Source organism: Giraffa tippelskirchi, chromosome 6, assembly GCF_054371585.1.
Source record: "Giraffa tippelskirchi isolate mGirTip1 chromosome 6, T2T-mGirTip1v1.2.pri, whole genome shotgun sequence".
NCBI lineage: Eukaryota > Metazoa > Chordata > Mammalia > Artiodactyla > Giraffidae > Giraffa > Giraffa tippelskirchi.
In genome coordinates, this window is record NC_137280.1 from 112,575,975 (window position 1) to 112,602,077 (window position 26,103).

The following is a 26,103-nucleotide window of genomic DNA, read 5'->3' on the forward strand; positions in this document are numbered from 1 at the left end:
CTAACATTAGGAAGATTATAAACCCTAGGGTCTCTTTAGTGATTATGAAATGCCTCATAAAATACTTCAAAATTTATCCTTTTTTCTTAATATTTAAAGTAAATGTACACCTCTTACTTTTAGGAGAGCGAGATGTGAAAAGAGTCTTACAAAATTAAATAATGTTAAGGGTGCTGAAGTTTCAAAACAAATGGAGATCACTGTCTTATTATAGACTTACTATTGTGAATAATACACACATACCCCCACACACACACACGCGTGCGCGCACTACGTACTTTAAAGTTCATCCTGATACTCTGTTTTAAATAAGCTTTCTAATCCTCCCCCATTTCTCACTCTCTTAGTAATATTTCAATAATTATTTTATGAAATTAAAGATGGCATAAAATTCTCCTAATCATACATGGAGTGTTTCCCATATCCTTTCAACATGTGCAAAATCCGGGCCAAATCGTGCTCTCTGCCCTGTATGATGCCAGTGCTGCCAAGCACCTGTGTCTTGCCCTGGGTGCTTCTGTGTGCAGTGACCCACCACCTCAAAGCCTGATTCAAACTGTTGGCCAGCCAGTGCCTGAAATTCATTTGCTCAAAATCAAGAAACAACCTTAGAAACAAAGACGGGTTCAAGCAGTGTACCTAGATGAATGAATAATTCATGTCTTCTCACCATTGATGAAAAACAACCCCAAAGTCCTTCCAGGAGTGCCAGGCAAGAATGTAATTACAGGTAGAGATTACTGACGTTATTATTATTTAGCACTTAATTGAGCATTTTATTTGCAAAGCGTTAGTGCTTTAGAGATTTAAACTGTTTAGTCTTATGCAAATAAACAGGAAGTAAAATTTGCAGTGTACAGTGTAACATAAAATATGTCTGGGTTCCTCACACATACATTCTCACTATTGATGTCCTTGACTTGAGGAGCCAAATTCAAAGAAGGAATATGTGGACAGCAGGGGCACTTTTACTTCAAACTTTTACCAATAGCAGAGATGCAGAATGTTGTCCAAACATTTTATCTTTGGTTTAAAGACTGGTAATTAATTTCAGGGAATTCATGAAACTTGACAATCACCAGGTCTACCATTCCTCCTTTTATAAACAAAAGCAGTGCCAGACACAAGACCAAAAACGGGGTTTTTTCTCTGTGATTTTGCTTTAACTAGCCCTTTCTTTCGGAGAAGGCAATGGCACCCCACTCCAGTACTCTTGCCTGGAAAATCCCATGGACAGAAGAGCCTGGTAGGCTGCAGTCCATGGGGTCGCGAAGAGTCAGACATGACTGAGCGACTTCACTTTCACTTTTCACTTTCATGCATTGGAGAAGGAAATGGCAACCCACTCCAGTGTTCTTGCCTGGAGAATCCCAGGGATGGGAGAGCCTGGTGGGCTGCCGTCTATGGGGTCGCACAGAGTCGGACACAACTGAAGCGACTTAGCAGCAGCAGCAGCAGCCCTTTCTTTAAGACCAGTGAGGCAAATTTGATTCACTGAAACATTCTCCTTATGCACTAGGATCCCTTACATTTATAGTGTTCAGGGTATGAACATTAGATTTCAAATGCCAGTACTAGGGAAGTTTCTTTGGTGTATGTTTTCCAAACTGCATGTGGAACTGTTGCGTAAGTAACACTTTGTATGAAATGTCCCATCGCAGCATCCCTGGGTCTGCAGTGTGTGCCTATGACATGCATGACATCGCCAATGTCTTTACTGGGAGATTCAAAGAACAGAAGTCTCCAGATTCCACATGGACGCCCGTTCCTGATGAACGCGTGCCTAAGCCCAGGTATGTGCCCATGTTTATCAGGCTCTTTTAAATTTCCAGAAGTGGTGCAGTTAGCTCCCATGATAATGAATATCTTGGGCTTCCCAGGTGGCACTAGTGGTAAAGAATGCTCCTGCCAATGCAGGAGACGTAAGAGACGTGGGTTCGATCCCTGGGTTGGGAAGATACCCTGGAGGAGGGCATGGCAACCCACTCCAGTATTCTTGTCTGGAGAATCCCATGGACAGAGGAGCCTGGAGGGCTGCAGTCCACAGGGCCACAAAGAGTCAGACACAGCTGAAGCAACTTAGCACACACTCAATAAGCATCTTATCAACTGCACACCAGGGCCTTCCATGCTGGCAGATACAAATGCCAACACAGTAGAAAGGCCTATGAGGCCATTTACCTTCATTCCCTTAACCAAAACCCCAAATTACCCAAGTTATATTCAAAACAGTGACTCTCTAGTCTTTCACTTAGACTCTCTATCTGTGGATTATCCACTGTAATCCTTGGATGACAGGAGCCATCCACCCCAGCAGCTCCAGTGGTCTATAGCTGAGGAAACTGAGGCCCAGAAAGGTACAGAGTCTGTTGTGCAAGCTCACCGAGCTGGGGAGATGACTTCCACCACTCCCTTCAGTTCCACAGAGACCCATGTCTTTCAGCCTTAATAAAATGTAAAATATAAACAGTGTTCACTGGATTCTGTGACTAGACTGGATCAGAGCTAATCCCAAGCTAAGAGCAGGTAGGGACCAGCAGGTGCAGTGAGCCATTATTAGGATGTCTCTGATCTGAGGGTTCTAGTCTGTTTGGGGTCCAGATGTACCGTGGATTCCCTCGTCCTCAAAACATGCCCCAAAAGTGCTTTCACGGGGAACCTATTGTCCAGAGATAATCTAGAGACTTTTGGTCCTGTGTAATTTCCATCAAATCTGCACAGTAAACCAGTCCAATACTTTGTCCACTTGATATGAACAGCCAACTCACTGGAAAAGACCATGATGCTGGGAAAGATTCAGAGCAGGAGGAGAAGTGGGCAACAGAGGATGGGATGGTTGGATGGCATCACTGACTCAACAGATGTGAGTTTGAGCAAACTCCAGGAGATGGTGAAGGATAGAGAAGCCTGGCATGCTGCAGTCCATGGGGTTGCAAAGAGTCAGACACAACTGAGTGACTGAACAACAAACCAGTTCCTTCGTTTCTCTAACTGGCACAGGATGAAACCCTCTCCCAGCCCCGTGCCTACCCTCTTTATGTTCCACACGCGGCATAGCTCCCTTTGTTGTTGTTCAATCAGTCGTGTCTGACTCCTACAGCATTTGAAACCTACATTATGAATATACAGAAACATCCCTGTGTGTTAGTTTCCTCCACTTAATCTGTGGAAGGAAACCCAATGTCTTTTAAACTTTTTTGGTTTCCAACTCTTTCCTCCAACATCCAATTCCATCCCCCCAAAAATACCTAACCCAATTCACTGAATTGAACTACCTTGGATAATATGAATCACTGTACCCAGGGCAGAAACCCCTATGATCCATCCTTTTTCATCCCCTGAATCATCTGGCATGTGCCTTCTCTGTTACTAAAGGAGAACAGACTAATTGTAAAAAACATACCCTGGCAGGTGAATTCTCAAAGTCTCTAAGTCAGGTGGATTCTCTGAAGGAGTGCTGACTACCTTCCAGGCAAGCAGGATGCATACTTTCAGTGACTTTCCACTGGTCATCGTTCCGCGTGCTGGCCTGTCTCTCTTACAGACAGCAGGATGCTTTCCCTGGCTGGCTGGGTTAGTGCCATGAAAGCATGTGCCCAGGGCTAGATCCTGCCAGTGCTGTCAGGGTCCATTTTCTCTCTGGCACCAGAGGGGAGGCCAGGAGTCTGGACAAGACTGGCGCTAGTGTCTCCCTGATCTGACTTTGCTGAGATGTCCCTTAACTCCTGAAACCATGTCATTTCTTCTAGAAACCAGTCTTCAGTGTCATGGTTCAGCATGTTTTAAAATGACTGTTCAGACAAGAATTTCAGTGTAATTGGCTTTTCATGCCTACACAAATCAAACGAAAACAATAAAAAACAACAGGTTCTCTGACCTCCTGGTAATGAGAAGGGTTATACTGAGTCTAGCAGGTAGGTTCAGTGGTAAAGAATCTGCCTGCCAAGCAGGAGATGCAGGTTCATTCCCTGGGTTGGGAAGATCCCCTGGAGAAGGAAATGGCAAGCCACTCCAGTATTCTTGTCGGAGAAACCCCATGGACAGAGGAGCCTAGTGGGCTACAATCCATGGGGTTGCAAAACAGATGGACACGGCTTAGCGACTAAACCACCACCACAAAGCGGGTTACATAAGGCCAGCAACTTTTTGAACACCTTTCTTTTCTACCTTTGTGAAAAAGTCAGCCCAGTTGTCTCCTTCTGTGGAACAAATGCCTCCAGAACTCCTAGCAGGGTTTTAAGACAGGCAGAGCAGTCCCAGGGACGTGCAAACGTCTCACTTGTTTCGAAACTCTCACTTGTTTCGAGCTCCATCACTGTTGTGGGGTTTGTTTGTGTTTCTGGCGGGGAAACCCGGCTGCTCTCAGCCAAGGCTGAACCATCCTGGCTCAGGCTTCTCTGTGGAGCACGGAGGCGGCCCCGAGGCAATCTAAGCATATTTTTTGGTGGCATTATGCATTGTTCAGCTTCCTATTCTCAGCCTGCAGCCTATTCTCCCTCATGCGAGTTGCACAGAGAAGCAGTTCATTCAAAGAATTTGCCATAAAGCAAGATAGAAGCTCCCTCCCTTTGTTTCTTTGTAGGCCAGGCTGCTGCGCCGGCTCCTCCTCCTTAGAAAAATACACCACCTCCAATGAATTTCCTGACGACACCTTGAATTTCATCAAAACGCACCCACTCATGGATGAGGCCGTGCCGTCCATCATCAACAGGCCATGGTTCCTGAGGACGATGGTCAGGTGAGTGTCAGGCAAACCGCGTCCTTACTGGATTTCCCCTGTTGCTGCCTGTGATCATTGGACCTGTCATCGGTGGATCATGATTTGAAGTGCCACGAACCCCTTCTGTCATCCGGGCCTGGGTTCAGTTCTGAAGTCCTGGGTGGTTGGGTAGATGCCACCAAACCCCCATAACCACATTCCCAGTGAAAAGACAGTTCAGAGAGTTTCAGGCTAACTGGACCCAGGCCAGCAATTAGAGGAAACAAAGATGTCTCCTTTGTCTTAGCTGGTTAATTCCACGTGTGTTCAAGTAGAGGAGCGTGAAGACAATCAGTCAACGGATGTACACACCTGTTTGTTGTGGTTGCAAAACATGCTGAAGATTCTATCTGAGCACTGTCTCTGAATTGTTAGCTATCAACAGGCCTCCCTGACAGCTCAGACAGTGAAGAATCTGTCTACAATGCAGGAGACCTGGGTTCAATCCTTGGAGAAGGGCATGGCAACCCACTCCAGTATTCTTTCCTGGAGAATCCTATGGACAAAGGAGCCTGGCAGGCTACAGTCCATGGGGTCGCAAAGAATCAGACACCACTGAAGCGACTTTGCACGCACAAAGTACCATAACGGTTATTGCCTGTAAGATGGAAACCATGGTACATAACTTGCAGAAGAATCCATGTTTTCCAGTTCCTGCCACGCTGCTTAAAGAGAAAAGAGTATCCACGGACTGTTGAACTGCTATGGGATTTTAGAGAAGGAAGATGCCATTTAGGACTTACCTAAGAGGATGATAAGGACTAACGCTCTTTACCTTTGGCTTTAAATGAATTTTGTTTGGCTTATATACCCTTTTATTTATTAACAGTGCCACTTGCACTCTACCCCTCCCCCCACATCCTTCAGAACTCTCAACCCCTCTGTACACAATCCAAAATCTTCCCAACCTGATGTTTTGTTGACAAGTCTTGGCACCTCAGAGGAAGAGTGTGGAAAAATGGTAACCAGGGCTTTTCTTTTCAGTAATCAGTGAAACGATAGTGGTTAGTGCGAAATATTAAACGAGTTCACTTATTTCTTCCCCTCTTCATAGGAGACATCAGTCTCTCCTTGTTGCTCATGGAAAGGATAATTGCTGAGTGGTTTCATATGGTATGGCTATGTATTTAGTATGTCACTTGGCCTCTGCACATCCATACCTCTTTCCTCCCCCTGGAGCCATACTAATGCTCTACATATGGAAATAAAGGAGCAGAACAGCTTCAGAGCATTATTTATATGCATATATTTTTCTTGAGGTTCTTATTAGAAAGTTCGATCACAATTGTTTGAAGTGGAAAAGGGGAACACGTTAATGAAAGACCAACAAAGATATAAAAAATCTGATCCTGTCATTTTAGATACCGCCTGACCAAAATTGCAGTGGACACCGCTGCTGGCCCATATCAGAACCACACTGTGGTTTTCCTGGGATCCGAGAAGGGAATCATCTTGAAGTTCTTGGCCAGGACAGGAAACAGTGGTTTCCTAAATGACAGCCTTTTCCTGGAGGAGATGAGCGTTTACAATCCTGAAAAGTGCGTAGAATGTTTGGTTCTTTTCCTAGTAATTATTTGTCACGTTATTATCTTTCCCATTCCGAGAAATCATGGTAGACTTAGATTTTATGCATTTTAGGTGACTTCTAGCATTATTTGTAAAAATCCTTTCATACGTTAAAAGCATTATTTTCTCCTTGCTGCTAATGTGTGCGTTTATATAGGTAAACACATACACTGTGTATTTATGTGTATGTATGTGGGTGTACACATAAGGATCCATTGCTTCTTCAGTTAGATCAGATGAAGAGGTCTAACCTCATAGGCTGCGAGGGGGGTGTCAGGTGGTGGCAGAAAAAAAAGAACTAACCCAAGAGACACTATGAATGATATTACCCTGCCTTAAAAATTTAGGTGCAGCTATGATGGAGTAGAAGACAAGAGGATCATGGGCATGCAGCTGGACAAAGCCAGCAGCTCTCTGTATGTTGCATTCTCCACTTGTGTGATCAAGGTTCCCCTTGGCCGGTGTGAGCGGCATGGCAAGTGTAAAAAGTATGTATTTGCCTCATTGATCATCAGCTGTTCACGGTGCTTAGGGAAGAGTCCTAAGTAAGCTCACAGTCATTCTCTTCCTGCAGAACCTGTATTGCTTCCCGAGACCCCTACTGTGGGTGGGTAAAGGAAGCAGGTGCCTGTGCCCATCTGTCGCCCGGCAGCAGGTAAGGAGCCCGAGGCATGGGAGAGTTTAAAGTGGCCTAAACATAGGATTGATTGTGCTCACACACACCACTGCCGCTCAGCCTTCTGTGCACATACCTCATCATTGTGACTGCCAGCCGTTCTCCTTCCTTTTCCCATTTCATAGAATACCCTAACATCACACGTGGCAGATTTCCAACTGATTAATCATCCATCCTCAGACTGAGTTAAAACACAGAGAAAAACAACACAGTGGACTTTAAGTATTCCCTGGGGAGAGGGACAAGAGGGTACGTGCCTTGATCATCACAGTGCAAGAACGGCACAGAAAGGGAGCAAGAGGGTACCAATTAGGTTAGTGATGTGGTCTGTCCCAGCCATAGCAAAACTGGCTCCTGTAATTGACCATCCAGGGCTGAGAAGAAACTGCAGGGCATTTGTTAATAAGCAATGCATTTGTACTGCAAGCATGGTGTACACATCCAATAAACCTTTCTCCTGCACCATAGAACAGCTGACCCTATTCCTCATTAGGGAGTCAATCAATTCTTGGCATTTCTCCAGCAGATCAGCTAGATCAAGCCAGTCTACCACGCATGTGATTTTGGTGCTGAGAATTGTTACCCTGACTTCCAGTGCTTGGATGGTGTCAGTTCAAAGGCTTTATGCTTTTACTTCTGTGGATTTGAAATCCAAAATAACATCTGGAGAAATATTCAGTGCATGTCCTTGACAGGTTATGGCATTTCAAGGAAGATGCCGGATGCCAGCACAGTTCTTTCATAGTCACTTCTTCACTTCCCCCAATCCACCAGGCAAAAGGAATTGTCCTCCCAACACAATGGGAGAGCCCCCCTCTCCCATTTGAGAATAGCAAGTTAAACAGATAGAAGGACAGCTGATTGACCACCACCTGCATAATTTGAGGGAAAGTATTTTCCATAAACAGAGCTGATGAAAACTGTAAAGTCTGACCTGGAAATCTGGCTAATGCAAAGGGTTGGCTCACCGTGCAGTATTAGATCAGCTTTGCAAGTAGCAATACTGACAGACTACAGTGTGAGAGCTTTATAGCTTTGCGCGGGGACCTTGAAGTAAAGGAGCAAGGATCACAGAAGCGCACAGTGAGGGAAGCTGAGAAATGGCCTATCTCCTTTCTTTAGTCCAGGTGTAACAAAGGTAATAAGACTGAATTTTAAGAATCATTTTTAAGTCGGCATGAGAATCCAGTTGTTCAAAACATGTGGAACTCTCCTTGGAACGTGGCCTCAGGACCGGGTGAATCCTGGCTTTCATTACAACTAGAAATCTTTATCCTTTGAGGCTGAATTTGATTTTTGACATAGCATAAAAACACTAGAAACAAACACGGCAGATTATTAGATCAAAGTGTGACTGTCAAAGTAGTTTTCCGAGATGGCTCATAAATAAATTCTGAAGGCAGTTGCAAAATCGGAGTTTTGAGTATGTCGCAGAAAAGCAGAGTTCCTCCCAAAAAAACAAGACTCCTTTGGACTATTCCAGTATGTTTATTTAAAAATAAAAATGATACTGTTAAGATCAGTCCTTTGGGGATATAGAGTTTATGCAGCCCAAAGGTGACCTAGTGGACTTGAAAGAAGAGTGAACCTATAGAGGAGCATGAGAGCAATACTCCTGAGGACTGGACGCGGAGCCAGGTGTGAACAAAATACCCACATGGTCTCAGCAAAACACACCACCGTGTCCTGTGTCCTCTCAGAGGCCCCTTAGATCCACCAACCACTGTGAACACTTTGTTATACAAAGTTATTTCTAAACAAAGAAATAGACAAAGGTCTAGGAAGGCAAGAGTTGGGGTGAAAGCGAAAGGAGAGAGGAAAACGCTTCTCTTAAGGTATAGACTTCTGTATCATTTACATCAGGATGTTGGTTAACATTTAAACTTTTCAGATGTTTCAAAAATGCTCAGGGCATTAGCAGCAAAGAGTGATATAGGTAATCCACAAACTTGTTTACCCCCGGAATAAAACCTGAATTGACTGCCCAAACCATGGCTTCTCCTTGGAGATTCACAAAGGACTCATTTCTATAAACTTCGGAGACAAATTTTCAAGCTGTTTTATCTACTGCTTTTTATACCTGGCACTCAGTTTTTCAAACTGTGTTAGTTGCTTTAGTGAAACTTAAGATGCGTGCTGAAATAAAGACTCATATCATTGAATCTGTTTCTATCTTCTTCTCCCTCCTGCCTTTTGAAGACTGACTTTTGAACAGGACATAGAGCGCGGCAATACCGATGGCCTGGGGGATTGTCACAGTAAGTGGAGTTTTTTCATCCATGCTTGTTTTTGGATATTTAGTGGATAAAAGATGCTTTTATAGAATGGCCTAGATACATGACCCCACACGTGACACTGAGTGCAGCTGCCTCTAAAACATGCAAAAATAACATAAATCACCTGCTAAATATCAGAGAAAACAGTGGCTTTTGAAGCCAGAGTTGTCAATGCTGTTGCTGAAAATGCTGGCACCTAGCTCGTTATCATAAATGTTGTGAAACAAATTCACTTTTGAGGATGAACCTGTAGCAGAACAGTCAGCTATATCAGCATTTCCACTTAAAAACCAGTTTTACCAACACAACACTGTAAAGCAATTTTCCTCCAATTAAAGAATAAAAAACTATATTAAAAAAAAGCCAAAACGACACTTTTTGTTGTCTTTAAAAATACAATATTGGCTTAATTTTTAGACAAATGATTAAAAAGGTTTATCACTGAACTCTGTTTTTTTAATTGAATGGGACTATTTTACTTTTCTTGAACATATCGACAGACAAAAGTAATTATTTTTTAATTAGACTTATGTTTATTACCATTTGCAATAGAAACAAATGTTCAGAAAGAACCCACCAAGTACAAAGTGATTCAAAATACCCTTTTTATAAGAACTGACCTACTATGCTAAATCTCAGGGTTCATTTCAAAAGTTATTCAGTTCAGTCACTCAATCGTGTCCTACTCTTTGCGTCCCCATGAACCGCAGCACGCCAGGCCTCCCTGTCCATCACCAGCTCCCGAAGTTTACCCAAACCCATGTCCATTGAGTCAGCGATGCCATCCAACCATCTCATCCTCTGTCGTCCCCTTCTCCTCCTGCCCTCAATCTTTCCCAGCATCAGGGTCTTTTCAAATGAGTCAGCTCTTCACATCAGGTGGCCAAAGTATTGGAGTTTCAGCTTCAACATCAGTCATTCCAATGAACACCCAGGACTGATCTCCTTTAGGATGGACTGGTTGAATGCTAATATTTTAGTTAGAACTTTATATAAAAGATCCTAGTCAAAACTCTGCCCAGCTGTTCAGTGATCTGATTAATATCCATATTCTCTTGAAAATGCTTTATTAACACTAATTTAGAGAATGCCATACCCTTGGAAAATGTCTAGTTTGCCATGTTTCAAAATGTTATATGTGATGAATTTTCAAGAAGCTTGCATTCAGAATGGCACCAGAAATAGCTCCTAGGGGAGTGAAACTATATTACTTCTGATACTTGATTCGATAATGAAAATCATGGATATAACTCTCCATCTTTGAGCCATGAGTCCTGAAATGACAGACTCTAAGGTGCCATTTAATACCTTATCTTTTCTGGAGAAGAGACATAATTAAATAAAGAGGGCTCTACAGACAGCCTCATCTCCAAATTCTTGGTCATATATATTTTTTTGTTTGCAAATATATATTGGCAAAAGCTTCTTCCTTTGTCTTTTTCTTACTATGTCTTCAGACACAAAATCTGAATTAAGAAGGAGACACAGGAGACAGTGGCATCACCAAAAGATGTTAGGTGTGTGCAGTGAAGCAATGTGATGTTTGACTGGTGGACCTTAATCAACCTGGCGCCTTACAGTGCCGTTTTTAGGGAAAACAGGCTTTGGTCCGTATGTGTGTCTATGTGAGTGAACTTAACTAGCTGACGTTAGTGAGTATTTTCTTCATATTTTTATGAGTTGATGATAAAGGCATTTGTAAAAAAAATAGGGGTATCGATGTGGGTTGAATAGGTGCACGTATGAAAAATGAGAAGGTGTTACTGGCTCTCGGAGGCGTCAACTACACCAGCGGGTTCACACTGCACCCAGGTCCCAGGGCAGAGCACAGGGCAGGCCTTCAGGTCCAGGGTTGGAGATTTACCCTTCAGTCTCAGGGGTCAAGGCCCCGTGTTTTCGTGTTCCCCATAACCTGACACCCCATTCCCATTGAGGCACATAGGCTGCCTGCTCCAGGCAGCAGGTGGTGACTTTTCTAGTGGTGTCTCTCATCCTGGGTGCTCACTGGAGCATGACCTACTTCTGTTAGTTGTTACCTAGTCACACACAGGCATTCACAGCACTTAGATATCTGGTGCACAATGACTCTCTCACAGAAATTTTAGGGGAAATGAGGAAACCATAAAGAGCCAGTATCAGAGACTGAGGAGAAGGCTGAGTGAACCAGTGACATGACCCAGATACACAGCACATATATACGTGCATGCATGCGCACACACACAGGATGTTATCTATATGTGTGATTTTTATTTTTCTTAATTCCCTAACTTAAACCCCTGCTGAGGTCAGAACATTGTGATACTGGACAGTTCCTCACAGCACATTTGGGAGGATGAAAAGAGAGAGAATATAAAGAACGAGTGCTTCATAAGTGTGGTCCAGAAGTGACTCATCGTATCCATATACACGTCCCTCCTGATGGAGCAGGGCTTATGTATAATCGCAGTTACCTTTCCCTGCACTCACGCTTGCTTTTTCTCTGCCTCTTGGCAACAAAGGCCTGACTCTGAGGAAACCCACTTGGTAAAGAGACACAGGGATATGAAACCGAACCAAATATGAAGTATCTTCTGTTACAAGCAGAAACTAAAAAGCACTTATTTAGTATAGGCCTTGTATGTTAGCACAGCTCTGTATCAGCTCATTCGCACTGATTACAAAAGTCACATTGAGCAGAGTGTTAAACATTAAGTAACTCACTCTTCCCTTTTGTCTTTCAGATTCCTTTGTGGCACTGAATGGTAAGGAAGATGATTCTGATAATTTAATAGCAATGGAAATCTATTTGTGAAATCCTATTTCACTAACCCTCTTGAGTATTTCCAAATCTTATGTTTCTTTTTCAATTAACTTTTAAATTCTCATTATTTTTTATAGACATTTCAACTCCTCTACCAGATCATGAAATGTCTTACAACACAGTATATGGTCAGTTTATGGTTTTGTTTTGTTTTCTTATTCTTTGAGCCACTCATCCTGTGGTAGTTTAGAATTTTCATTCCTAAACATCATGGACCAGATCCTTTGCTACTTCAGGGCCCCAATTCACTAAAATTATTCATAGCTTTCATGATGCTTCAAAAATTTCTCTACATATATGAGACAACTGACATGTGAGAATGAGTCTTACATTTTTAATCCACATAACATGAAATATGCCAACCTTAGGGAATTTGGTGAATGCATTTAATGAGTTCTTGAGGGAGAAGAAATTGCTTTTGGACATAAGTACATCCAAGATAAAAGAACAGTGCTTATAAGTAATAGGCCATAGCTCTTTACCTGATAGATGGTACCATTTCCCAAAATGCTGACTTTCAGAACACCACACTCTGCAGGAAAAATCCATACAGAATGCAGATACCAAGTTCTTAATAGGCAAAACTTTCCAATATAGCCATCAAAATTTAATCATACATGGAGTATGAATTTTTAGACCTATCTTCAGTGATATTTCTTTAAATGTATATAAGGAAAAGCGATGCAGTCAAAATGATGTGCAAACAGGATCTATCCCATTGTTCTTGCTCTGAAATACACAGACACTATACTAAATAAAGCCCGTAAGTCCATAAACAGATATTCTGAGCTCTTTATAAGGAAAGTTAATATGTAGTTGAAATGTTCCAGTTCCTTTTCTCAAAGCTTCCTCAAATGTTTATTAAGGTAAACTATTCATGTGTTGTTTTTTTTTTTAAAGATAATGAACAGCACATGTGTAATGGCAAATTTAATCTTCTGCATTATAATGGGGACTACAAGTTTCATTGCTACGCAGACATTTTATCATTTTTATGTTTTGAAATAAATAACAGTAACAGCTCCAGGTCAGTCTTTCAACGTAGAGGTAGGTAACAGAGGAAGAGAACAAAATAAAGGAAAGAAAAAAGAGGGAGGAAAAGAAAGCAAGGTAGATTTAGGATTCAGAAAAACAGTTCCCGGTGGCTACAAATGTGTTTAATAGCTCTGTAGAAACTGTCACTCCTGTGTCTAACTAGCATCAATAAAACGCCTCTTTGAAAGCCCTGAAGTTTATCTTATAAATGGTGGCTGTACAGATACAGAAAACAGCACCCAGTCTCTCCTGGCATGAAGTGCGGCAGTGTGCAGTCAATGAGCCCAGTGAATTCATCCACCTTTAACCTTCTCTCCTCTCTGATTCAAGCCAGAATATTGAACCCCAACAACTGGGAGAAACATTCCTCAGGAGGCGAGTGTCATGTAGCTGCATGTGCCCTTCAGAAAGAGAACCCAGGTAGCATCTGCTCTTTGCAATATCATACTTGGCAATCATTTCCTATAATTGAACACTATTTATCAGATATTGAGAAATTCAGGTCTTAAACCAGCAGCCTCCCCAGCATTCATCAGTCGTACTAAGGCCAATTTTAACTCCCAGGTAGTTTCTCATGTAATTAAAGCATGGGATGCTCTTGATGAATAAAAAGTACTCTTGGATTTATGGATCCCTCTTCCTGCCTTTACAAAAGGAAAGGAACTTATTAATCCCTCCACATTAACACTTTAAAGGACAATCCCCATTCGCTCCCTCAGTGGTTTCTGTGATGACACTAAAGAAGAGTTGGAATATTCCTTTCAGCTAATAATTCTGTCCATTTCAGGCTCAATCTCTCCCCATCAAAATGAGGGCTGGTTCAGACAGTACTTACAAAGGAACAGGAGACTTTCTTTACACAAACTACTGCAAAAGATGCTTATTTTGGAGCTAATAAACCTAGAAGAGATTTAATTCATTCATTTGCAGACATCTGCTTAGGGCCTACTATGTGCCAGGCACTGGACTAGGTACTCTTTTTCTACCATCAAAAGAAAAACCAAATTGCTGTTTTTATGAGCACAGATATAAACAAGGAAGCCAACCCCAAAGTCCAAAGTGCACCCACTGTGTCTAGCTGTGTCCTTTACATGTTCCCATAACACTCAAGCTCAGTGGCTGAGTGCAGACTCACAGAGTGACCCACAGAACAAGAACTGCCCAACTCTGAAAAAAAGAATCACGCAATAAACTCGGCAAACTCTGCGTGGCAGAAGCTCTCTGCGATACCGATTACATATACAAGAACCCCTTTTTAGTGAATTGGACCCTGATTGTCTTCTTTCTCTCATCCTCTCTTCTACTGATTTAGTGCCTCCTCTGTGTCTAATTGGCTACCATCACTGTTAATAGGTTAGAGTAGTTTGAAGGGTCTCTAACCTCTGGAATTATTAATACAAAGACTTGTAGATATAGAGAAACAATACGATGCATATTGGAGTTAACTTTTAAAATCTATTTCTTTGTATATTGTAAGAATAATACATAATAAGCTCCACTGATTAAAATTATGACTTTTCATATTGGATTAACAAGACAAAATTATAGGTTCCAAACTGTTGACCTATAATACCATATCCACAAATGACTGCCTATTTTTGTTGCATGATTTTGGCTACAGAGTCTCTTAGGGAATGCACAAAAACAATATAGCCCGTAGAATCAGACTCTAAGAAGAAACATGAGTGATACCTATTTAACAGTTGGAGAGGTCGTAATAATAAGGTCATAATAATACACTTCTTTGATTTCAAATGAAGGATGGCTGCTTACAGGTGCTTTCACATGGTAGTTCTAAAATTCCTGAGAATCAGGCACTGCTTTCTCCGACTATCTGCTTCCACCAGTGACACACACTGTCTGTCCTCAACCATACGTTTCAAAGATTACAAGCCTCATGCTGCTCTATTTTTTTCTTCCATTTGAGTATATACGATGCATGGTTTCTCTAGATTTACATGGAGAAAACGGAGATGTGGTGGGTATTAAACTAACATTTCAGCAATAGGCAGAAGCTGATTTCTCACATTTGCGTGCAACATTTTCCTACCTAACTACCATCTGGTCCACACTAATTTCCTCTCATAGCCATAGCTTTCCATTACCAATGACTTTTCCATGTATTTGCAGCATATGGTCCAGGAACTCTTTTCCACAGAGAATGTGTCCCTTAGGCATATATTTCCCCTAGATTACCGTATTAAGAAATGTTCTCCCTAAACCATACTTATAGCATTACCATAAAATTGCCCCTTGAACACAGTTAAATTGAAAGTGCTCAAAATGCATATCAACTCAGGTAAAAGAAGTTCTTGCTACTTGAAGGAAAGGCTTCATTTTACCTCCCCCCTCTTTCTGACTCACTACAAAGCTATTTCTCACTGTTTGGGTGCTGAAGTCTCTCTTAAGATGACAGTATGTTTCATGAGAGCATGGTTAATTCAACAGCAGAAAATAGAGGCTATATTTTAGACCTCAATATAAGCATAAAGGAAGTAAAAGAAATTCTGTATTTCCAATTCTAGGTTATTAATTTTCCTACTCGTGTTCTCTTATCAGTATTGGGAGATGAGATGTGAAACCCAGAAATGTAAAAACAAAAAATCTAGATGCAAGCATTCTTGAGTTTTAAATGAACATGTTTTTAGCAGTTGGATATGAACTAGACTCTTTGCAGCAAAGCGGATATTTGAAGCTGTGTAGAAGCCAAAGAAGCCCTACACAGAAAGAGGCCTCTTAAATGTTACCAAAGCTTTGTGGTAACATTTTAAATGTAGAACTCCCATGGAAATCCTAGAGCTTAGATACCCACTTGGCTTGCTTGCTTTTCCGTGCTTTATTCACACACACACATTATATATATAACCATGTATGTATATGTTTACATGGTCTGTAATTTACAGTATTATAGTCTCCTGAAAATCCAACTTGCAATAATAATTGTGAAAAGAAGAATGCAGTGCATTCACTAGAATCTTTCCTTCTGTTGGCCAGCATTTTATTTATCACATGTGTGGTGATCACAGCCCGAGGCTAGAGTCACTTGTGAAATCTGTCCTACTTTCTACCAAAGGCATCAACTACACATTCACAGTAGTTCCCTGATGTCTTTTTAAAAATCATTCAAGAGGTTGCTGCTATAGGTAAGATGGTTTAATAAGCCAAAGACTCCACTTGAAAATCATAGAGAGGTTATTTTTTATTTCCACCAGAGAGAACGGGTAGTGGGGCTTCTTTAAATCATTGTGACAGTTTAGATCAAAGCGCCAGATGCGATCTGCATTTAACCTTGTGGGATGATGGAAAGGAAGGCTTAGAAATGTATTCACAGGAAATGTCCAATTTCTGCCATAACTCCCAACCTGGCCATCCTTCTTCTGGCATTATCCTGCGGTAAGCGACTCTGGATTTCAGAAAGCTCTCCCTTTCTAGTCTGAATTGTATCAGTCATGGTGGCCTCAAAACCCACCTCTCACGGGTATGAGTCAGGAGACCATGAAACTTAACTTGATTTGAGTAAGACACAAAAGGCAAAGCCATAACAAGGCAGAACAGTTGAGCCCTGTATTCCAGGCAGGAGGGCTGGAGCAGCTCCCTTTAGAAAGCGGAATGCCCGTGAGGCTGCGCTGCTGCCGAATATTAGACACATCCTCCACGGGAAAGGCTCAGGGCAGCTGAGTTGTCTGTGACAGGGCAGAGACTCTCCCACTACCATACACCTGCCCCATCATCATGAATGTTACCCCCAGAGTGGACACATTCTGCCTTAGTGCTGCTACGGGAATACCAAGGGACTCTGATATTTCTGAGCACCTACTATGTGTCAGACACTGCTAGGTACTTTCAGCATGATGCCACTTTATCCTCCAAACACTGGAGGCCTCTGTTTTGTGCACAAGGAAAACCAAGGCCCAGGGAGGTTAAGTGATTCCCTCGGGCTCACCCAACAAGCAGCAGAGACAAGACCTGGCCCTTCACCCTCTAACTACAAGTTCAAGGGCTCTTCTGCCAAATCCTACCACCAGCCTTGTTATGTCTAGGGCAATCTCCCTTGAGTCTTTTACCGCCAGCTTGGGTGTCCCACCTCCTGGCCTCTGAGCAAAGAAAAAGCAAGTGTCTCCAGTGATGTCTTCCCTAACTGTATTTGTGATGAAAACAGGGCACTCCAGTTCCCTCCTGCCCAGCACCACCACGTCCGATTCGGCGGCTCAAGAGGGGTATGAGTCTAGGGGTGGAATGATGGACTGGAAGGAGTCACCCGACAGCACAGACTCTTTGGGGGCAGTGTCTTCCCATAATCACCAAGACAAGAAGGGTAAGGCCTTGGAAGCACCTCTTCCTCTGCGGGGAGAGGGAGGGAGGAGCGGGGAGGACTGTGTAACTGCTTCCAGCTGAACCGCAGCAGCGTTTAAGGAATGGACCTCCAACACACTCTGATTGAAAGCATCTCAGAAAAGACTGCAACCCCATCCTCTGTGCTAGGCTTGATCCAAAATGATTCCCCGACCAAGGGGAAACCACACAAAACAAATAACACATCCTCTAAGCTTCCTCCACCCAAGAGAGGCATGGCTTGGCCCAAAGTGGACGCTGGCTCCTAAAGTCCCTTTCCACTCCTCTTAGCTCATCCAGTGATTTTTGGATCCTCTTTTCTCCCCCCATAATAAGATGGAATGCAATGCGGGCTTTGGCAAGGACAAGTAATTGCAGTCAAAGCCCGTTTAATCAGTGAATGGAGAAGTAGCAGAGTGAAGTCTTTTCTGGCTGGTCCCATCCCTCACCCTTACACAGGGCTGCATCTGAATAGAGCTGAGGTTCTGAGATGCACTTAATTGCCCTTAGAGGACAACAGCTAAAACAAAAAATATGTTATTTAATCAAGCAGAATTGCTATGCATTTAAAATGGAAAGGAAGCCACGCTAAATGAAAGGGACTCTACTGTGAACTGTCCTAAATTCTCCCCGGCTTTCTTTGCTAGAGACTAGAGACAGGAAATGTCATCTCTTTTCTCGCCATTTGCTGCTTCTGGTAACACATCCTACTTTAGTTGCAGCTGCAACCAAAGAGGCCTTTACTTGTCCAAAAAACAGTCCTGTAAATCAGAGACTGAAAAGCTCGGTTATGTTGCGAGCTGTTTCTCCCCATTCAGCTTTGTTTACTTCTATATGTTTTCAAGAGTTTCATCCAAGCGGGGGTTTGAGTGTCGAGGGCAGACCAGCTCTGGTGACCTTTGGAAGACAGTCTCTGTCGTGTCCTCCTCCACAGCTTTCTGTATACATACTTCCATCTCTGCTTTTAGAGAATGTTTGCTCGGCAGACTCATGCTAAATTTTCATCCTTTTTTTTTCTGGCGGCTCCTCTCCTGAGAATGCTGTACACTCAGCCGCTACATGCCAAGCCCACATGGGATGATGCAGCCCTTTTAACTTGTTAACTTACTCCCTTAATCGATTTTATTATTCTCCTATAACTTCTTACTGCTAATATATCCTGCCCCAATATTTTTTTTTTAAAGAAGCTGGTGTCTCGGCAGCCACTTAAGTTGATGGGATCCCTGCTCTTCACCATCTCAAGACAGCGCCAGATCCATTTGTGACAGGGCAGAACTATCACCGCAGGCCATACCAGCCCTAACATGTGCCGTTATTTGTTTTGTGTGGCTCCGGACCACAGATGTGTTAGTCTTGGCCGACTACTCAAGAAGAGACAACACAGTAAAAATCACACTGTGTTTGCCCACTGCGACTTTCTGAAAAACCAAACAGCCTTTCCAGTAAAGCATTAAATATGTCAACCAAATATCTAGCAGTTGGTTATAGTCATTTCCTCCTCACTTCCCCGAGACTGATGGCGAGAATTTTCTCCAGTCGTTAACTCTCCCGGGGGATGGAGGTTATCAAAGAGTCCAATTAACACTTTGACAGATCATTTGAAAATTCGGCATTGTTCATTCTCTTGGGTCTTATTATGAATATTGACAAAGCTGGAAGCAGTCTACAGATTGTCAAACAATGGTGGCAGAGGTGATTGCATGGGTGTTTAACATGATCACTGTTCTCGTGCTATTAGCTCTTTGCCTTGCCCTGTCAAATTGGAGCTTCATTTTTTGACAACTGATTATGTATTTGATGGGGCAATGACAACGAGTTGTTATGCCGAAATTTAAAAAATAAAAAAGTGATGTAGCTTAATGTTCCTTTTGCCATGATTTTTTATGATTTTGATTTCCATTTTGCTCCGAAGTGTGTTTTTTTTTTCTGTTGAATGTTCATGATTTATTTCCAACTTAATGTTCATGATTTATTTCCAACTTTTCTTTGGTTTTGCCAAACGCTGTGTGGTATGACTTGGTGATGGCGTGACTCTGTTGGAAAAGTCTTCTTTTCTGACTCATGATGACGTCCTTTAACTTGACCCAATCTGTGATCCCCTTGCTTCTCTTCATCCCCTGATGTGGGCGCCTTAATGATGTCACATCCGTGCGTGCAGCATCTCCTGGGATGCAAGAGTTTCGTGGGTTTTCTGCGGGCCTCTGGTGGTTCCTCTTTTCACTGGGCCAATTGTCTCATGGGAATGTGACATTTGTGTGCCCTGGCTTTAGGAGCTAAATATACTCTGGAATTGTTTCTAAAATACCACACATTTCCCCACTAAGCAGAAAATGGTATCTGCTGACCAGTTAGCTGAAGAGGAATCAAGTGTCTGGTGCCCTTTTTACTTTGGCTGCTGGAGGGAAAAAAGCCAGTAAGCAGATGAGCCCGGAGCTCTGCTCTGTAGAAATGCTGAGCACCACTGGGCTGGTCCCCTCCTGGTCTCGCCTCATCTTCCAAACAGTTCTGCATTTCCAGAGTATGTTTGCTTGCCTTTTTCTTTCTTTTCCTTGCTATGTCTTCTGTCTTGATTTAATTCTGTGCGTCCCTCACATTCTGTCAAAGCACCGTTCCTCACCTTGCAATCTAACCCCCTTCTGCTACCATTGTTCTCAGCCTCCCCTTTTCAAAATATTAATAATAGATGCCAGCCCTCTGCCCCTCTGCGGACTGTTCCAAGGCTCTTTCCTTCTACACTGGGGGGTAGCGTTCTGACACTGTTTGAGTATATACAGTCATGCTAACAAAGTGTGAGAAGAGACCCGCAAAGCGCACAGAAGCATTATCACAGAAAATGAAATAATTTTCTCTCTCAGTAACTGGCCTTGCCCTTCATTACCCTACTGGCCTTGTCTAATGTCACTTGTCCTTGTTGCTTTTCTTTAAAATTGCCTGATATCTTTCAAGCCCTAGATTCATTAGGAAAAAACACAGCCAACTGCCCTGTTTTATCTCTGGCTCCCTAGATGTCTGGAGCCTCTACAAGCCAGCCCTTTAATCACCAAGCTGATAAATTAGAAGCAGCCCTGGCTACTTCTTTCTTGGTTTTGCCACATTTAAAAATATATATTATTTATTCATCCTATAACTATTGAGGTGGTAATGGGTAGTTACAAAGAGGCTCTAATTACCTATGAATAAGAAAGAAAATCCAGTGTATTTTTAGATTTGGCTTGTCTCCCCTCACCACCCCACCCCACCCCCTTCCCACAGCAAAAGAAATAAGAGCTTTCTTTTCTAGGTTAAGCAATAGTGAGAAGTAATAGCCACTCTTGTGCCTTGTTTCTGACCCAAAGTAACAGTCCTCTAAAACCTGATTTCCAAGAAGACTGCAAGATAGGTGAGGGGACTAGCCATAGACAGCTCTGCCAAGAGAGCTGTGGAGCATAAATGTCCAGTGGACACATGGACCACTGCCCCAGGGACACAGAAATAAACCAGATTAGAAGAAAGTCTCCTTCAGAGTTTATTTTCTAGTGTTCTTGTGAGCTCTCAGAAAGCTGATGAAATAGTCGATATGTAGAAAAATGTTCCCATTGGATTGGAAATGCCAGAACTGTAGTATGCATATATATTTTGGGAAATCTCTGAAACAAGTTATTATCACATTATTATATTTAGTCAAGAAGATGTGCTCAATTCAGACCAGGAAAAGATGTAGAAACAGAATTTAAATTAGAGATCAAATGAATAATTTACACTAAAATGTACAGCAAATGCTGAATATATTTTAATCAATGTACAAGCTATTTTGTAAGCAATTTTTAGTCTGGGAAATAATATTCCAGTAAGATTCAGAAGGTCTATAAAGTATATTGTCCACACTTTCTAACAATCCTGCATGGAACTGCATAAATCATAGAGTTTATCAATAATCCTCTTTATAGCCAATTCTTTATTCCTCAAGTACATAGTAGCCTCCAAGGAGAACAGGTCACATCTTACAAGAGATGATTTAAATGACTCAGAGACATCATGGCCTTCAATACCAAATCATATGGTGGAAAGTTAATGCCCTTGTCATTTCTCCTTCCATCTTCTTGGTTATGTCAACGCAAAAGTCTGTTTGGTGTTTTAACATCTCCTGAAACTCACCAGTATCCTTTTGAGAAGAAAGAACAGGCTTTAGATGGCTTTGCCATGCAGCTGAAGCTAGCTGGAACTAACTGTTTTGCTTTCAGTTAATTTGATTTGGGGGCTTCCTAGGTGGCTCAGTGGTAAAGAATCCACCTGTCAAGGCAGGAAACACAGGAGACTCAAGTTTGATCTTAGGTCAAGGAGATCCCCTGGAGTGGGAGATGACAACCCACGCCAGTATTCTTGCCTGGAGAATCCCATGGATGGAAGAGCCTGGTGGGCTATAGTCCATGGGGTCACAAAGAGTCAGACACAACTTAGCGACTGAGCATGCAATTTTATTTCTGTGGTTACCTTCTAGCTATGCAAAATGACACTTTTTCCCATTTATGATAATGATATAAACTTTCCACCTGAAACACATTTCAAAGGCAACTTAAATAAAATACTAAGTAAATGCTGATGTAGGAAGTAGAGGGATACAGGAATACTAAAAGTAAGTAACACTGTAGGTGAGTCTCCTTGATTTGCAGCACTCTTAGCTGATGACTAAACTGTGGGTAACTCTGGCCTGGAGCAATTAACAGAGTCCAGTGAGGATTAAACTACCACCAAAACGGTGCTTCTGGCGTTTGGAAGAACGAGATTTAATGCGGGTGCTACCTTCTACTGGCTGGGCTCTGAGCGCCTCAGTCATACAATCTAGCGCTCTTCTGATTTCTCTTCCAACTACAGAGCTTTGTGATTAGGGATGAGAAGTTTGGTCAAGTAGGAATCAAGAGCATGATGGATTTAGACTAAAGAGAAATTAGTCATCCTAGGCTTGTTAAGCATCTGGCAAGATGCTTTCCAGACCAGCAATGAGCATCCAAGTACAGACGACAGCTCGTTGCTTCCCTAATTGCGGCCCAGGGACAGTTTACCTCCAGCACCTCCACTTTTCCAAGATCTGTAAGGACTCTTGTGCTATAGCGCTGCCCGGTGGCCTGCAATAACCTTTACTTGACCTTTTCTTTCCCTTTTCTCTCTTTCAAACTTTACCTACTGTGAGTCCCAAACCCTAGAGTCAGAGTTTCATCATGAACAGATTAAGAAACCCCATTTTCAGAGAGCATATTTGGTAACAGAGTCTAGCCCAATTACTTCTGCATTTTAACAATCTGTAATGCTTAAAATGCCAACAAAGGTCCATATAGTCAAAGCTATGGCTTTTCCGGTAATCATGTAATGTACGGATATGAGAGTTGGACCATAAAGAAGGCTAAGCACCAAAGAATTGATGCTTTCACACTGTGGTGCTGAAGAAGACCCTTGAGAGTCCCTTGGACAGCAAGGAAATTGAACCAGTCAGTCCTAAAGGAAATCAACACAGAATGTCCATTGGAAGGCCTAATGCTGAAGCTGAGGCTCCAACACTTTGGCCTCCTGATGCAAAGAGCCAACTCATTGGAAAAGACCCTGATGCTGGGAAAGACTGAAGGCAAAAGGAGAAGGGGGCAGCAGAGAATGAGATGGTTAGACAGCATCGCTGACTCAATGGACAAGAAATTGAGGAAACTCCAGGACACAGTGGAGGACAGAGGAGTCCATGGGGTGGCAAAGAGTCAGACATGACTTAGTGACTGAACAACAACGCTTAAAATCTAATGGATGAAGGTTTTAAAGCATCTCATTTCTCCTAATGGGGAAAGAGATCTCTTGGCTCCTAGCAAGTCATATGCAGGTGATCTTATATACAGAGAAAATTATTGCTGATGAAGGTAATAAAGGCAGAAAAATAAGCTTCTTTTCCTGACTTGTAAACTTGGACTGCATTTTTTTCTGCCATTTCTTCAGTAACATTAACATAACAAAAATGTTTTCTGAGGAGTCGTCAAGCAAAATTTATTACTGGCTCCACTGCACAGTATTGGATGCCAATAAGGAGTTAGAGGCTAAACTAGAGATAGACAGAGTTCTTGTCCAAGAAATATCAAACCGCCAGACAGATGAAGCACACACAGACACAAAAATGCACCAAAAAGTCTTTACGACCACTATTATCCTTGTTCACAAGGCAAAATGGTGCACAGCAGATTTAGAAAAAGATATTAGACAACTGAAGACAACTTGGCTGAGCACATCAAGGACACAGGAGTTGGAAACAGTTTCCCAGCCCCTTTTCTTTAGTCGTCCCCTTCAGTACCAGTATTATAGCAGTCATATATCACTTGACAGGGAGGAGGAGGGAAAGGAGGTGTCTTTGGTACAGAACTCATATTTAAAATGTTTGTGGAAGTGCTGGCAAAGTTGGGCTCTTTTTGAACACTCTGAGCTTTATTTCAAAAAAAAAAAAACTCGACAGTAATTTTCATAGTTTTTATTAATAAAACCTATAGTACCAGAGCCATTTTTAAATGTGATAGAACAGGACAGTCTTGGAAGCAAAAGGGGTTGAGAGGGGTTCTGTTTCAAGGGGAGGGGGCTGCCAGTGGGGAGACAAAGGGCTCCAACTTCCACTTAACAATCAACAACTAACCCAACCAGGTGGGAGCATGCATGGTGAGGGCCAGGGAACACTAAGAGATGGGGGACCAGTGGCTGTTTTTCCCACAATGCTTTTGAGTAAAAGTTCACTTATTTCTGGTTTTGAGAGGAAGAGGAAAGGTATCCTTTAAAATTCCTAAGAAATTTGGCATCTACGTTGCTGCTGATAAAGAAAAATACAATTCATGAAATGTAGTCGGACACAACTGAAGCGACTTAGCAGCAGCAGCAGCAGTCCATTCATATAGCTTTAAATTTGTAAATTGTGCTACCAGTTCAGTTCAGTTCAGTCACTCAGTCATGTCCAACTCTTTGCAACCCCATGAACTGCAGCATGCCAGGCCTCCCTGTCCATCACCAACTCCTGGAGTCCACCCAAACTCATGTCCATTGAGTCGGTGATGCCATCCAACCATCTCATCCTCTGTCATCCCCTTCTCCTCCTGCCCTCAATCTTTCCCAGCATCAGGGTCTTTTCAAATGAGTCAGCTCTTCGCATCAGGTGGCCAAAGTATTGGAGTTTCAGCTTCAACATCAGTCCTTCCAACGAACACCCAGGACTGATCTCCTTTAGGATGGACTGGTTGGATCTCCTTACAATCGAAGGGACTCTCAAGAGTCTTATCCAACAATTGGTGCTTCTTCCAAAAGCATCAATTCTTTTTCGCTCAGCTTTGTTTATAGTCCAACTCTCACATCCATACATGACTACTGGAAAAACCATAGCCTTGACTAGATGGACCTTTGTTGACAAAGTAATGTCTCTGCTTTTTAATATGCTGTCTAGGCTGGTCATAACTTTCCTTCCAAGGAGTAATTGTGCTATACCTGCCCCATAAAGGTTTACTATCATTATTATTATGCTCTGTTAAACTATTTTAATCTCCAAAAGTTTAGAGTGAGTCTGAAGAATAGTTATGGGTAACCAATAGATGTGCATCAGCTGTGGTGGAAGAGTAGGGTTGCTATATTAAATACAGAGTACCCAGTTAAATGTGAATTTCAGAGAAACCATGAATAATTTTTTAGTATAAGTATGCCCCACCTGTTTCATGGGACATGCTTACACTAAATCATTATTATTTATCTGAAGCTGAAATTTATCCAAGAGTTCTGCATATTTATTTGCTACCTTGGCAATTCTATTGAAGAGGCTGCTGATAATTTATTCAGTAAATATATAAGATTTAATCTCTAGTCTACATTTGCCCTTTAACTCTTAGGAAATCTATAGTAACCTACATAAGAGCAATTAAAGTAAAAATTTCATTCTGGGAAAAAATATTTTCATTATATCTAATTCCAGAGAAATATCACTAAAAGTTGTATATGTGTTTGGATATTAGAGTAATTCAAAAAATTATCACTGAAAATAAGCTTTCAAGTGTCACTTTTAAGTGAAGAAGGCTCAGAAATCAAATTGTTCCTAAACAAGGGCAAGATTAAAACCACTGTTTCTAATTTTAATTTAACCTCAGGTTTTTTATTAACTATTATGTAACTATATGGGAGTTTTTTTCTTCTGTAATTGTATGGATGCCTTTTTTTTTTTCATTTGTCATTTCTGTGACTTTGAAGGAGATGAACTAGAATCCAGAGAGCACTAGAAAATAATAGTAAACTTCATAGTTAATTTAACAGAAAATGTAATAATGGTGACACTAACCCTAATCGCAAAGAAAGGCATGCATTTCAGTCACTCAGTCATGAGCACCTTTTTGCAACCCTCTGTCCATAGGATTCTTCAGGCAAGAATACTGGAGTGGGTTGCCATTTCCTCCTCCAGGGAATTTTTCCAACCCAGGGACTGAACCCAAGTCCCCTGCAGCTCTTGCACTGGCAGGCAGATTCTTTACCATTGAGCTACCTGGGAGGCCCCAAAGATGTAGTAATTTAACTACACTTAAGTAACATTAACCCTAGCTCAGTTGGTAAAGAACCTGCCTGCAATGCAGGAGACCCAGGTTCAATTCCTGGATCAGGAAAATTCCCTGGAGAAGGAAATGGCAACCCACTC

At 42.1% G+C, this 26,103-nt stretch overlaps 1 protein-coding gene and 1 long non-coding RNA gene across 13 annotated transcripts in view; one reads left to right on the top strand and one right to left on the bottom strand.

Annotated features, from left to right (window-relative positions):
• Positions 1–26,103, top strand: part of SEMA6A (semaphorin 6A) — a 133,611-nt gene that overhangs the window by 90,791 nt on the left and 16,717 nt on the right. Inside the window, exons 11-20 of one of the 12 annotated variants that reach the window (XM_081499116.1) lie at positions 1,662–1,793; positions 4,583–4,738; positions 6,121–6,297; positions 6,673–6,813; positions 6,900–6,980; positions 9,201–9,259; positions 11,998–12,018; positions 12,155–12,205; positions 13,443–13,532; positions 17,272–17,427. In XM_081499116.1, coding sequence (XP_081355242.1) covers positions 1,662–1,793; positions 4,583–4,738; positions 6,121–6,297; positions 6,673–6,813; positions 6,900–6,980; positions 9,201–9,259; positions 11,998–12,018; positions 12,155–12,205; positions 13,443–13,532; positions 17,272–17,427 — 1,064 coding nt within the window. Of the gene's footprint in view, positions 1–1,661; positions 1,794–4,582; positions 4,739–6,120; positions 6,298–6,672; positions 6,814–6,899; positions 6,981–9,200; positions 9,264–11,997; positions 12,019–12,154; positions 12,206–13,442; positions 13,533–17,235; positions 17,428–18,628; positions 19,305–26,103 lie in introns of those variants that run through there. The other 11 variants (XM_081499122.1, XM_081499117.1, XM_081499124.1 and 8 more) reach the window with 11 other exon arrangements.
• Positions 20,191–23,896, bottom strand: LOC145509802 (uncharacterized). Its single transcript, XR_014056478.1, has 2 exons — positions 23,018–23,896; positions 20,191–22,019 (listed from the first exon to the last, which is right to left on the bottom strand). It is a non-coding gene; the product is annotated as an uncharacterized LOC145509802 (long non-coding RNA).